General features: G+C 42.3%; 1 protein-coding gene across 7 annotated transcripts in view; it reads left to right on the plus strand.

Moving 5' to 3' along the window:
* Nucleotides 1-597: 597 nt before the first annotated feature.
* Nucleotides 598-15,104, plus strand: part of PPP4R4 (protein phosphatase 4 regulatory subunit 4) — a 108,308-nt gene continuing 93,801 nt past the window's right edge. For 5 of the 7 annotated variants that reach the window (XR_009606553.3, XM_060620653.3, XM_060620652.3 and 2 more), the window contains exons 1-2: nt 598-1,056; nt 2,473-2,546. Coding sequence is in view for 4 of the 7 variants with exons in the window: in XM_060620653.3 (XP_060476636.1) it covers nt 937-1,056; nt 2,473-2,546 (194 nt within the window). In the remaining 3 variants the exon portion in view is untranslated. Of the gene's footprint in view, nt 1,057-2,472; nt 2,547-15,104 lie in introns of those variants that run through there. The other 2 variants (XM_060620656.3, XM_060620658.3) reach the window with 2 other exon arrangements.

Here is a 15,104-nt window from a genome sequence, read left to right on the forward strand (position 1 = left end):
CAAGCGACTCAAACGTGCCTGGCCAGAGCAGGGCTTTTCTCCACAAAGGACCTGCCTCTCTCTTCCACCCACTTTGCCAAGCAGTCGCTTCCCCTGCACTCCCAGCTTTACCTCCCACAACCAAAACACGCCCAGACTTCTATCCGAAATGGGCTTACTGTTATTTCTTTAGGAAAGTCTTACTGATCGTTTAAGATTCAGGTCGTTTCCCCTCCGGGAGTCCTTTTTGGGCCGCTGCCCCACCCAAATGTTAGACTCTCCAGGACTGTATTCCCCCATCACCCCATCACCCGGGCACACCCCACGTGGTAACTGCTCATTTTGGGTACACATCCCTCCCCCAGGGCTACAGCTGAGCTAGGATGGTCTCCGAGTCCATAGTTCGCCTGCTGGAGTGGGCGATCACTCGAGTGATCACTCGAGTTACTCCATCACGTTGAACACCACAGCAGCCCACCTCCCTCTTTTTCGCGGTCCGGGACACCAGTTCCGCCTCTCCGCTCCGGGTCCCCGCCCCCAGCCCACCTCCGCAGGCTGCAGGAGGTGGAAGGCTCTGCGCACGCGCCACGGGGCGGGGCGCAGGGAGAGGAGGGCGCAGAAGGGCGGTGGGGGCGACCACAGCTTGGCGCGGCAGTTGCGTCCGGCTCGCGAGCGCCCGGCGCCCGTGGGGGGGGGGGGCGGGGCCGAGGCAGGCTTGTGGCCCCTCCCCCGCCCTGGCCCCGCCCCCACAGCCCGCCCGCGCGCCCCGCCCCGCCCCCTCGCTTTGCCCGCCCCGCCCCCGGCGGCCGCGCTCCGTCTCCCGCCGCCAGCCTGCCTCCCGCCGGGCTCCCGCGGCCGAGAGCGGGAGAAAGTCCTGCTGGTGGGCGGTCGCGGGGCTGCGAGCGTCCGGCATCCCGGGGCCGCTCTGGCCCGGGCGGCGAGGGGGCCCGGCGGTCCATGCATCCGCCGCCGCCCGCCGCCGACGCGATGGATTTCAGTCAGAACAGCCTGTTCGGCTACATGGAGGACCTGCAGGAGCTCACCATCATCGAGAGGCCGGTCCGCCGGAGCCTCAAGGTGCGCACCGGGGAGGAGGAAGTGCCCGCAGGGCGCCTGGCGGCCGGCCCGCGCCCCGACCCCGTCCCGTCCCGTCCCCTTTTCCTTCCCGAGCGACCCGGGACCCTTTCGGAGTCGGGCTGGCCCCTCAGTCCTCCTCCAGTCGCCGTGTCACCCTAAACCGGCCCCTGCCGGCGCCCGTGCTTCGACGCAGCCCCGGTTCTCCCAGCTCGGACCTCAATCCCCGAGGGACTGGCCCCTCGCACGCACTGGGCTCCCCAGCTCCCCGCCCCGGACCCCTTTCCCAAGCCGCCCCAGGAACGGCCGGCCCAGCGGTGTCCCCCGAGCCGCCCCTCTAGGACAGCCTTGGCCCCTCATCCTTCCGCCCTGCGGGAGCTGCTCCTCCAGCCGCCTCCTGGTCCCCTCCTGAGTGCCCCCCCACCTGTCCCCGTCCCACTCCTCAGTCATCACAGCTCCTGCCCCCCCTCCCTGAGACACCCCGGATCCCGCTCGCCCCTTCCTCCATCCGAGCAAGCTCGGTCGCCTGTGCCCCCAAGTCAGCCAGGCCTCCCTTCACCTCCCACCCAGCACCCATGCTGGAGTCGTCCTGCTACCGATCTTCAGAGCCCTCTCGACCCTTGGCCCCCATCCTGAGTCACTGCGCGTCCTTTCTTCCCAGCCCCTCCAGGACTCCAGCTGGGACCCTGATCCCCACCTGCCTTTAGGGAGTCAGCCTTCAGTTTTCTCCCCCACCCCGCAGAGTCATCTTGGTCCCAGCCTCCAACCCTCGCTGCTGGCAGACCTACTTTACGGACCACCCCCTCCCCCAGCCGTCCTCTCAATAGCTCCCTTTAGCTCCTCTCACTCCCACCTGCCGCAATATCGCGAATCTTTGATTTCCTTCCAGCCCCGGAGTTTATTCCCTTCCCCCACTCCACATTTCGTCTTTTTTCATACTCACTCGGCTGCAGTTTGCATCCATTCCCCCTTTGAGCATTTTGTGGGGTGGAAAATGCTGGAGAAACCGCCTTGGGGTATTAGAGATTAAAAGTATGTATAGATAGGCATATAAAATCGAGTACTAAACTCGATTAAACTCAATTAAACAGCAATGTTCTAAAGCCACAATGTAATTCTCAAGCTTCAGTCTAGAAGCTAGAAGAGTTAAAAAAAAGAAAAAACAACGACAGAAAAAACAAAAACAACCTCAAACTCCACCAACCAAACCCAACAATTCAAGAAAATTAGAGACCTCTGTGGTTGAGGTCGGCATGTAGAGTCCTTGATTAGTTTTCAGTGATAATGTTTAATTGTGAAACTTTTTCGTTAGTCTCTACTCGTGTGGGGTTCCCGGAGGGTCACGGGGGGGGGGGGGGGCGAGACTGATCCCTGTTTGTGTGCATAATTTGTATTTTATTTGTATTTTACGCTTGACAGACACCCGAAGAAATAGAAAGATTGACAGTCGATGAAGACCTCAGTGATATTGAAAGGGCTGTTTATCTGCTCAGGTATTTCCCGAAGTCTTTCTGTGAAATTGTTGCGGTTTCCCTGCGGCTGCGTGGATGAAAGCCGTTGTGAAATGTCAGGTTACGGTTCTGTTCAGATTTACTTGAACAGGGTACTTTGGCATGTGGAGCATTCGATTATGTTATACGGGTTTGGTGTGGACTTAACGCATTTGAGAACTGAGATCAAATAAGACAACCAACTTACAGAATATTCCTTGGAGCAGGAGGAATAGAAGAGCCAAGGGTTTGAATTTGATCTCATCCCTATTTTCTGGCTTCGGTTGTTCTCCCACAGGTCCACTAAGTTTAGATGAGACTTAAAGAATGTCCAGTGATTAATTTTAAGTTACCCATAGAGTAGGACTGTGATGTGCTATTTGCTATATAGAACCCCCCCTTCCCCCCTCCCCCCCCATAGGGTAGTTCGATTGGTTGCTCAGGATATCTATCCTGTTTTATATTACTTTTGCTATGTAAGCTTCGTCATTTTGTCTGAAAGATTTTAAAATGTAATTGAGCCTACTCTCATTTAAGTTTAATCTCACAAACTCTGCAGAATTGCTCAATGCAAATGGTTATTAGAAATATTTACCAAACTTCAACCGTTTAAAACGCTTTGGATTTAGCTTCCTAAAAGCTAATGCAGTGAACATTAACGAATTTAGCTGTGAAAATACTTCTGAAGCAGCAATTTTCCTAAGGTAGTTTGTGTCCATTTGTTTTAAAACTTTTCTTTAACTCGCAGTGACATGTTTTCCCCTTTGGCAAGTGAGTTTTCGCTTCTGTTTTCTAGAATCAGATTTTGAAACCTGGTGTTATTTACCTGCCCAGATATTTATCATCCTTGTTTCCTTAGCTTAGGTCAGCTTTGCCAGTTTCAGGTGCTGGCAAGTTTCCCGTTCTCCTTTCTAATTTATAGGTCATGTGTCTGGTCCCATGTTACTCAGTGGAGGATCCTGTTTAAAAAAAAAAAAAATCCCTCCCTATGACTTTCATTCTCTTAATTCTTCTTTAGCCTTTTCATGGCCTCTTGGGTTTCTGCACTCAGAATTGTAGCGTGCTTACAATTTAGATGTTCTCTCTAATAATTCTATCACTTGAAAATCTTTCTGGATTTCAGACCTTATGTTGGTGTTATTTCCCCTCTTTTGGTGATCTTTGGTAGCATGCTGTCATTATTTCTCCCTATTTATTTAAAAGAAAACTTTCATTTATGTATGAGTTAACTATGTGTTTTTGGTGTTTACACAGAATAATTCCATGTTTAACCTTTTTTTGATACTTGATTGTGTTATAGCTGAAGTACTTTATTCCTTAGTAATTAACATGTCCAATATGGTGAACAACAGTTGTAAACTTCTGCCTTTTCCCGCGGTTTTTTTGTTTAGAGTAGGTAGACAATCGGTGAGACTTTGCGTAAGTATCTGTTAACATATAGCAGTTAATGATTTGTAATAATTTCCTACTTCTCTCCTACGGAATTCTCTTCCGCATAACTTCTGGCTTACATTAAGAAACGGACAGCCTTGCTCTACTTAACTTGTGACAGCAGATACCTTATTCTAGATATCAATGACAAGGCTTCTTTTTTAGGGCACGTACTTGTACTTGTTTTCTATGTTGCTTTTATTGTTTGTTAGTGAACCGCGGTGTCTTAAGTTGTCTGTATTTCTTAGGCACAGAACGTAAGTTTCATCCAGTTCTGGAATTTACAAAGCCCTTTAGAGACAGATGGGTCCTCTCATTCTTAGACAAAATTTTAAAAGAGATCTGATGTCTCCTTTAGTTTCTTGTGGCTCATCTACCTTGAAGGAGGTTTGCAAGGTGACTCGGAAGGCGAACACAGGTTTGGTTGTGTATAGGTTCTCCCTCCGACTTCTTGGATTCCTATGGCCTTACCACCCCCTGGGAGAAAGTGGGATTTCACCTTTAGGACAGCTTCTGAAGGAATAACAGCACACTGCCTGAAAGGTTTCTTTCTTCCCTAGGATTCAGGGGAGGGTGTGGGATTGTGTTATAGATAAGTTCTGTTACAGCCTCATCTGCTTATATTGAGCCTTTTATTTTTTCATCGTACTTTCCAGTGGTATAGAACCTCCTACCGAGACCTGTTTTTTTTTGTTTTTTCTTTGATTTTCAGCTTTATTTTCAAGTACTTTACCCTTTGTATTGGATCTTTAATATCCAGATTTTTTTCCCTCCCTCTCTTTGAATATCAGATTTGTTTCTTCAGCTCTCTTATTTTGTATATTAAAACTGTTTTGGAATATTATGTTACATTAGAATTCAGACAAGTTTGTTTGCATCACACAAGCTGTATATCCGTGGAGGTTCTGGTAGCATTGGGATTGAATCTAATATCTGAAACATTATATACAGAGGACTGTCATCCAGTGAGAAACAAATCACACTGTTCATTATCTTACCCTAAAATATGGCAGATCAGTTGTTAATGCAGTTTTCGTAATTAAGGTTAGAACATTACGGTATTTGAAGACATGACACAGATGAATTTGTGGTTTTGCATAAATACGATGCTGATCCATCCATCTGTGGCATTTAGTGCTGAAGCAAAACAGCTTTCCTAATTGTCACAGCTTGTGGCTTAGTCAAAATCCTATCACATCATCTTTTTCCTGTTCTCTGTCTTCTTCGTGATTTTGGCGTATATTTTAGAAACGTACTTGAAATATGTGAATAATTTTGCTAGAGAAGAGCCCTAAGTTAGTACACTGTGCTTTCATTTGGTAAATCTTTACTTAAATACCTCTAATTGCCTCCAGATCAGTTCTAGACCCTTAAACTTGGCAGAAGTGGCTCCCTCTTAGCTGTGCAATGTGATGTTCCACCAGGCCCTCGACTTTTTTTTTTTTTAATGGCTTGATTGAGACGCAGTTCATTTGCCCTACAGTTCACCCATGTCGAGTGTGCAGTTCAGTGGATTTTAGTGTTTTCACCGAGTTGTGCAGCCATCACCTCAATCAGCTGTAGAACATTTTTATCATCCCCCCAAAGAAACAACTATACCTCTTTGCAGTCACTCCCCGCTTCTTCTCACCCCCCCCCCCCTTCCCGCCTTTGGGAATCACTAGTCTACTTCCTGTCTCTATAGATTTGCCTCTTCTGGACACGTCATGTAATTACACGGTATGTGGCCTTTTGTGACCAGCCTCTTTGACCGAGCGTAATGTTCTCAAGGTTCATCCATGTTGTAGCGGGTATCAGAGCTTGCTTTCTTTCTGTTGCCGAGTAGTATTGTATTGTGTGGGCGTATCACCTTTTGCTTGTTCATTCCTTGGTTGATGGACACTTGGGTGGTTTCCACTCAGTCCTTTACTTTTTGAAACAGTCCTGCCTCTTCGCTGTTACTCATAGTCATCATCTTCGTCCTTAGCTCTGCTTGTCCCTGTCCTGCGATACCTTTCATTATAGCGGTTCAACGTTTTCCATCCCCAGGATCCAGCTATGATCTTGCATCTAACGGAGAGCCTTTATTGACTGCTGAAACCAAGTGGAGCCCAGGCTTCTGTGAGCTCCCTTATCACTTATTGATGGCTTCCCTCAAGCGGTGATTAATCACTACATTGTATTCCTTAGCCTGTGTGTGTGAACATTTTCTTTAATTGTAAGCTCCCAGAGGGGAAGCCGTCTTTTATGTTGTTGCTGTTTCATTCTTTCTGGTTCTGTGTTGTGATATAAACATATACCTCTTCATAAAGTGTATTTATTTATTTTAAGTTGACCAAAATGCCAGATGAGTTAAACAACTTCTGATTTTTTTTTGTATTGTGGACGGTAGAATCAGACAGATTTAGATTATAGCTTATTCTACTGTTTATTATCTGTTTGACCAGGAACACATTTTGCGGTCTCTTTTTTTCATCTGTAAATTGGAAATGGCAATTCCTGTTTCCTAAGGTTGTGTAATGTGGGGAGCCCTGATACAGAATAGGTACCCATTTAATGTTAATCTCCTTCTGTCTGTTTTCCCAGTCCTTACTTCCTTGTTACTTAGGTTCTCAAGGTACATTTCAAACTTTTAAGAAAGGATAACAGTATTAATTTTGCCATCCAGTAATTTAGTAAAGTATCTGGCAAGTAAAGTATGTCGACTGAAGTTTGTGATAGATACCTATTAACTTCCTTTACTAATAGGATTTATCAGAAACCAGGACCTTCACAGATTCTAATTAAACATTTTTAAACTGAGTGATAAGGTCGAATTCTAATTAAACATTTTTAAACTGAGTGATAAGGTCAGCCTGTTTTATAGATTTATATTTTTGTACCAAATGACTCTATCTTAAGCAATGTTTGCTCTTAACGTTATGCATAAATTATATTGATTGGTTAATGTACCTAACCTCACTTTTATGTTGCTGCTTTTCCAGTCACTTTACACTGTGAGTTTTAAAGCATTTTGCACTTTGTCTTCCAGGGACAGTCACCTAAAGTGTGCATCTTTAATTAGGAAATTTTGCCCTTCCTAATCACCACCCCCCACCTTTTTTTATTTTTTAAAGGAGTAAGTGCTCCCCCTAGTGATATCTCAGAGGAGATTTCTACTGCCAAATCTGGAAATTAACAAAAGAACCAAAGTGCTGTAAACTCTGGCTACCGCTGACCGCATCTGGGGACTCTCCCATTCAAGACCGGAACAGGACAGCAGTAGGATAGGGGGGGAAGAACTTCAGTGATGAGCTTGGCTATGGCTAGGGTTTGATTGTTTTATCTTTAATTTTTTTTTAACGTTTATTTATTTTTGAGAGAGAGAAAGAGAAAGAGAGACAGAGTGGGAGCAAGGGAGGGGCAGAGAGAGAGGGAGACACAGAATCCGAAGCAGGCTCCAGGCTCTGAGCTGTCAGCACAGAGCCCGACACGGGGCTCAAACCCATGAGCTGTAGGAGCATGACCTGAGCTGAAGTCAGAAACTTAACCAACTGAGCCTCCCAAGTGTCCCTGGTTGTGTTATCTTTCAAAATACCTATCCTGTTTGCTGTGCAAATGTGAAAAGTTGTGTGAAGAACTCCTTTGTGTGTCCTTATTTCTAAGATCTTCTACATCCCCAGACTTCTTTCATCTTCACTGTTAATTTCTTTTTTGGATGCCTTTCTGCGTTTTCGTACTGTTTCAGTGAGGTGGGTGTTGAAGGGCTGTGTGTGTACATTGAGAGAGACTGTGTGTGTATATGTGCGGTGGGCACCTGAATGTCTAGTTTGCTTGCCCAGTTTTCTTGAGTGATGTACAGAAGAGCCTTTTTAATACCTCACAATTGGAGTAGACTGTTGGCTAGCTAATCCAAAAAAAAAATTGGTCAACCTGGGGACTCATCAATGTGGTGCCTACGTTCAACGTTTTCTTTTAGGGAAAAAAAATTCGAATTTGTTTACCAGTCTTTTGTTGTATGTCTATTGCCTTTTCTTTGAGTATAGGTCTGATTACAGTTCAGGGTCTACATTTATCTATCTATCTATCTATCTATCCATCCATCCATCCATCCATCCATCCAAATTAGTTAGCATATGGTGTAACAATGATTTCGGGGTAGATTTCTTAATTCCCCTTACCCATTTAGCCCATCCCCCCTCCCACACTCCCTCCAGCAACTCTCTGTTTGTTCTCTATATTTAAGAGTCTCTTATGTTTTGTCCCCTTCCTTGTTTTTATGTTATTTTGTTTCCCTTCCCTTATGTTCATCTGTTTTGTCTCTTAAAATCCCCATATGAGTGAAGTCATATGATTTTTGTCTTTCTCTGACTAATTTCACTTAACATAATACCCTCCAGTTCCATCCACGTAGTTGCAAATGACAAGATTTCCTTCTTTTTGATTGCTGAGTAATACTCCATTGTATATATATACCACATCTTCTTTATGCATTCATCCACCGATGGACATTTGGGCTCTTTCCATACTTTGGCTATTGTGGATAGTGCTGCTATAAACATGGGGGTGCATGTGCCCCTCTGAAACAGCACACCTGTACAGGATCTGCTTTTTTGTATAGATTACCCCCATAATGCACTTAAAATGTCAAGTTTATGTTTCTTTAAAGCTGAGTGAGAATTCAAAAAGTTGGCTTATGAAGAATTTTGAAAGCATGGTCCTAGATTTTTGTGATTTTCTACTCATCTTCTGCAAGGTGTCTTATTCTTTCTATTTCAATAACAATTTTCTTTGGTAACTTATCTTTATTGAGTGTTTCTAAAACTTACAATTTAGCTTTCATAGAAATGACTCTTTCGGCATTGCATTTTTATGCAATATTTAATTAAATTATGTAATTACAATGGCAAGTGAAATTGGGATAAACTGATCTGAGAACAAATGAAATGAAGGTGACTCTTGGTTACAACTCAATTAGACGAGCAGAAGCCTGTGAGCATTCTAGAAAGCAGCCTATTAGCCGTGAGCTTTCAGCCTGCCTTTGACAAGGAAGTGGAGAGTGTTGTTTAGTTGGGAAAATCTTTAACACCATGCTGAGAGAGACACTATCCTTTTTTAAAGCTGGCACTGTGGTCACCTTGTTTTGTCCTTGGATACCCAGGCCGTTCCCCTTGTTTCTGCATTCAGTTTGGCCGATGGTCTGGTCTGTTATTCCTTCACTTTTGTATACAAAAAAAAAAAAATTAGTGAGCTAGGAATCTCAGTTAAAGAAGTACTTTTTCATAGGCATTTTTTTGTTTTTTAAAAAATTAAAAAAAATTTTTTTAATTTTTTTTTTTTTTTTTTTTTTTTTTTTTGAGAGACAGAAAGCAGGAGCTAGGGAGGGGCAGAGAGAAGGAGACACAGAATCCTAAGCAGGCTCCAGGCTCTGAGCTGTCAGCACAGAGCCCGACCTGGAGCTTGAACCCATGAACTGTGAGATCATGATCTGAGCCGAAGTCTGAGCCTTAACTGACTAAGCCACCCATGTGCCCCTTGTTTTTTTAAAACAAACTTTTTGGACATCTGCAGAAATGTGCACATATCATGAATATGTAACTTGTTGAATTTTCACAAGTGAACACACCCATGTAACCAGCACACAGATTAATAGAACATAATCTATCACATTAGCCTAGTACCTCCCTTGTACGCCTGCCAATTTCCTCATATTTCCTGCAAAGAGTAACTACCATCCCTTTAAAAGAATTTATTTTTTTAAGTTTCTTTATTTATTTTGAGAGAGAGAGAGAGAGAACACCAGCAGGGGAGGGGCAGAGAGAGAGAGAGAGAGAGAGAGGGAGACAGAGGATCCAAAGTGGGCTCTGTGCTGACAGCAGAGAGCCTGATGTGGGGCTTGAACCCGTGAACCATGAGATCATGACCTGAGCTGAAGTTGGATGCTTAACTCATTGAGCCACCCAGGCGCCCCTACCATCCAGACTTTTAACATCATAGATTAGTTTGCCTGATTTTGAATGTTGTATGGTAGGAACCATGGAATGTACTGTTTTGTGCTTAGTTTTCGCTGAATCTTTTCAAAAAGAGTATGGTAGGAACCATGGAATGTACTGTTTTGTGCTTAGTTTTTGCTGAACCTTTTCAAAAAGAGATTTGTCCGTATTATTACATGGAGAAATAGATTGTTCATTTTCACTGCTGTAGAGTATTCCATTATAGGCCACAATTTTATTCATTCCACTGTTGACGGGCATTTGGCTTGTTTTCAGTTTTTGGCTATTCTGATTAATGCTGCTACAAATGTTCATGCACACATTTCTTTCAGTTATTTTCACAGAAGTAGAATTATTGGTCATCAGTATATGCATATGTCTAGCTTAAACGATACTGCTGAAAAGTTTTCTAAATTGTGCCAATTTAAACTACTGTCAGCAGTGTATGAGTGGTCCCAACCCTTATATTTTAGGAAACAGAGTGTCAAACTTTATAGTATGTAAATTTTCCAGCATTTTGATTAAGAACTGGCTGCTTAATAGCCTGAAGAGGTTTCTGTTTTCCTGTGCATGATTTACTTATGCCATTGAACATCTTTCTTTCCTTACAAGAGTGTTTCTGTAAGTTTTTCTAGTTAGTCCTTCTGCTACTAGACTGTTTGCTTAGAAGGTCTTCTAGAACTACCACCTTCAGTTGCTGTACTTTTAGTGATTCCAAGAGGTCCCATTAAAAAAAAAATTGCCCAAATAATCATCCTCTGTGAAGGTGATGCTCAAATGACTTCTGCATAGAAATAGGAAGCATCTTTACTTCCATGTTTTGGGATAGAGGGATCAGTGTTTCACATATCAAGAGAGGTATAGAATGGATTCCAGCTAAATATATGTCTTACGTTATTGCTTAGGCCAAATTAGTCCTTGGCAAACCTTGAATTCCCTGTTTTGGAAAAGTACTGGGTCACTGAATATAAGGGGTTTGGTGATTATTTCCATCTCCTTTTCCTTGTCTTTTGTCATGAGAATAACAGTGGCATCTACTCTTTTTTTTTTTTTTCCTATTTACTGAAGCTTCAGAAGGCTCTCTCTGTGACATCAGTCGAAAGCAGAAGGCTCTCATGGGAACTGTAGAAAAAGCTTTAAAAAAAGTAAACTATTGTCATCAATGTAAAAGTGACCCACATCATGTCATCGGGAAGATCTGGAACTGGCTAACATGATGTGATTATGCAAGATTTGGGCCGTGTTTATCTTGTGAAGTAGAGGCCGAGATACTAACAAGGGAAAAGATTTGTAACGTAACTAATAGTTACTTGAGAATAAGTCTTAGGAGTTTAAGTTAAAACATACAGAATATTTATTGAGTCCTTGTTATACATTAGGCATCACCTGGGGAATGAATGACATTACACCAGCAGATACTTGTGTTCAGGGAAGTACTCATTTAAGGAAGCAAATGCATTTTTCTTAGAGTTCAGTAGAAGATAGAGGTCATCCCCAGTTAATAAGTATGTTGGGTGTCGAGAAGGCGGGACATTATGTCAGAAATACTTTATAGTGTCAGACCAGATTTATTCTTGGAAGCTGGGGCTCACTCATTTACTTACTGAGAGACCTTGGGCAAATTGCTTAGCTTCTCTGAGTCCAAGCCTCCTATTCTAAAATGGGAATAATAATACCTACGCTGTAGGATTGTTAAGGTTAGAGGAGATGTATGTAGAAGGCACAATGCTTGGCACAGAGTGGTGTTTAGGAAAGGGTAGTTGTTGGTGGTCTCTTTTTAAAAAATTTGTTTTTAATATTTATTTTTGAGAGAGAGAGAGAGACAGTGTGAGCAGGGAGGGGCAGAGAGAGAGGGAGACACAGAATCTGAAGCAGGCTCCAGGCTCCGAGCTGTCAGCACAGAGTCCGACGTGGGGCTCGAACTCACAGAGTGTAAGATCATGACCTGAGCCGAAGTGGGACACTTAACCGACTGAGCCACCCGGGCGCCCCAGCCATTGATCTGCTTTACAATGTAGACATATGTTTTCATATCTTTTGGATAAATGCCTAAACACGGGATGCTGGGTTATATGGTGAATTCATATATTTCCACTTTTATAGTTTTTTGAGGTATAATTGATTGCCAGTAAACTACACATATTTTAACTGTACAATTTAGTGAATTTTGATACACACACATACATGACAAATATATAACTATGTATGTATAAAAGAAAGTAACTTTGTGTCCCTTTTTAATACCCTCTCCCTTTCCTCTGATCCTCTCTCCCACTCTAGGCAACCACTGATCGACTTTGTGTCATTATGGCTTAGTTTGCAGTTTTTAGAATTTTATAGAAATGTATCAGAATATCTATTTTTTTTTGGTCTGGCTTCTTTTGCTCAGCTTAATTACTGTGAAGTTCACGTATAATGTTGCATGTGTCAATAGTTTATTTCGGTTTATTACTGATAATTACTCCCATTTTAAGAATATAACCTATTTTGCTTCTCTGTTCATCCACTGATGGACACTTGGGTAATTTCCATGTTTTGGTTACCAGAGACTTAAGTGGCTGTGAACATTCACGTACAAATCTTTGGTGGACGTGTGCTCTCCTCCTCTGGGATACAGCTAGGAGAGCAATGGCTGGGTCGTGTAATAGGTACATACTTATGTTTTTAAGAAACTGCTAACCTGTTTCCAAAACAATAATTTAACATTTCCAGGCAGAGTATGACAGCCTTTTTAGTTCCAAGGTATTTAGTGGTATTTCTAGTGGTCCAATGTGATGATATTTCATTGTATATTGGATTTCCCAATAATTTGGGATTTGGATTTCCCAAATGACCAGTGGACATTGAACATCTTTACGTGAGCTTATAAGCCAGCCATATGTCTTGTTTGGTAAAGTATCCGTTCAAAGCTTTTGCCCGTTTGTTGGATATATGTTTTGGAGACATTTTTTCCTAGTCTGTGGTTTTTTTAATTTTTGTAAAAAGTATTTTTTAAAGAGGAAAGGTTTTTTTTTTTTTTTTTTTTTTTTTGCTTTGTTGTGGCCTAATTTGATGAGGTCTAATTTATTGATTTTTTTCCCCTTTATAATTGGTATTTTTTTGTGTTCTGTTTAAGGGATCTTTGCCAAGTTCTAGCTCATTAAGATTTTTTCTTTTGTTTTCTTTAAGCAGTTTTAAGGTGTTAGCTCCTAATTTTAAGTCTGTGATCTATTTCCAGATAAATTTGCCAGATGGTTAAGGTAAGGGTTGAGGTTAATTTGTTTGCACATGGCTATAACGTGCAATAGAAAGAGCCAATTTGCTATTGTTAAAAATAAGGGGATGTGGCATCTGTGTGTGTGGCCGTATTCAAGTCACTTAGGTTCTTCGGCACCGCTTCCCCCTCTTCCCTTCATATAATATAATGGGTTGGGCCTGATAGAATTGAAGGCTCCATCCTGCTTTAGCCGAGTAGCCTCAATTCTTAGATACAGGGAAGTTGTTGAATCCCAGTTTATTATTTCATCCACTAGGTGGTGCTAATGGGCATCCCTGTAGGGCAGAAACTCCTTAAAGAGGTGAACAGTTTCACAGCTTTTTTTTTTTTTTTAAAGTTTATTTATTTTGAGAAGGAGACAGCGAAAGAACGAGTGGGGGAAGGGCAGAGAGGGGGAGAGAGAATCCCAAGCAGGCTCCGGCTGACAGTGTGGAGCCTGACCGGGCCGAGGCGGGGCTCTAACTCACAATCTGGGAGATCATGACCTGAGCTGAAATCAAGAGCTGGGTGCTTAGCCGACTGAGCCACCCAGGCACCCCATTTTCACAGCTTTCAAAAAAAAAGGGTAATTTGTAAAGTAAATGGCCATAATTCAGAAAGTGCCTGTGTTTCATTAAGGATTGGATGCAATAATATTACAATTAAAAAATACTGTTCATTTTGCGGGACTAAAAAATATCAGAAAATATTTTTTCTCTAGAGAGTTTTGCACATTGTAGATTTGGTTTGAATATGTTTTGGGCAGGATGAGAGTTATATGTTCACATACGAAAAATCAGACTGAGAAGTCTGGCTGACTTAGAATTGTCCTATAAATTCTCTTGTAATAAGTTTATAAACTGTATTTATTTAGAAATTCTCTTGGTAATAAAATTATAAACTATATTTGCTTGAAAAGTGGATAGTCTTAAGAGGGAAAGGATTCACAAAAGTCCACAGCCTGGGCTTGTCGGCAAGAGGGCACCTCTCCTTGCTGCTCGGATAATGGTGGGGAGGAGGAGGATAGGGGGGTAGTTTACGTGTGGATGGTGTATATGTATACCTCACGTAATTTTCCAGTTATTTGGGGGATTTTACCAGATACCTTTCTGTTAGGGGTTTCTAGTTTAATTCTGTAGTGGTCACAGAACGTACTGTGTTTGACTTCAGTTCTTTCACATTTGCTGAGATTTGTTTTATGGCCCAGAAAATGGTTGATCTTGGCGAATATTTCATATGCACTTGAAAAGCATGTGTGTTCTGCTGTTGGGTGTGACGTTCTGTAAGTGTGAATTCGGTCAGGTTGCTTGGTGATATTTTTCAGGTCTTCTGTATCTCTAAAGTTATTTTCTATCCACTCGTTCTAGTGATAACAAAGAGTAGAGTACTGAAGTCTCCACAAAGGTGGATTTGTCTGTTCTTTCAAATCTATCAGTTTTACTAGTACAAGTATTTTGATTTCTGTAGTTAGGTGCATATACAGTTAGGGTTGTTATGTTTTCTTGGTGATTTAACTCCTTTATAGTTATGTCATATTTGTCTTTATCCCTAGAAATAGAACTTGAAGTGTACTTTATCTGATATTAATGTACTTGAGCTTTCTTTTGGTTAGTGTTTACACGGTATGTCATTTCCTGCCCTTTTGTTTTTTAAAAAAATATACTTTGGGGGAATTACTTTAGGTTTTCAGAAAAGTCACAAAAATAGTTCAGAGAATTCCAGCATACGTTTCACCAGTTTCCTGTAAAAGTAATATCTTACATAACCTTAGTATATTTGTCAAAACTAAGAAATTAACAGTGGTATATCACCATTAATGGGAGTATAGACTTATTTGGATTTTACCAGTTCTTTTACTGATGTCCCTTTACTCTAGGATACCACATTGCATGTAGTTGTCATAAGTCCTTAGTCTCCTCTTGGCTTGGACACTACCCTAGTCTT

The sequence above is a fragment of the Panthera onca genome, chromosome B3 (genome assembly GCF_046562875.1).
Source record: "Panthera onca isolate mPanOnc1 chromosome B3, mPanOnc1 haplotype 2, whole genome shotgun sequence".
Lineage (NCBI taxonomy): Eukaryota > Metazoa > Chordata > Mammalia > Carnivora > Felidae > Panthera > Panthera onca.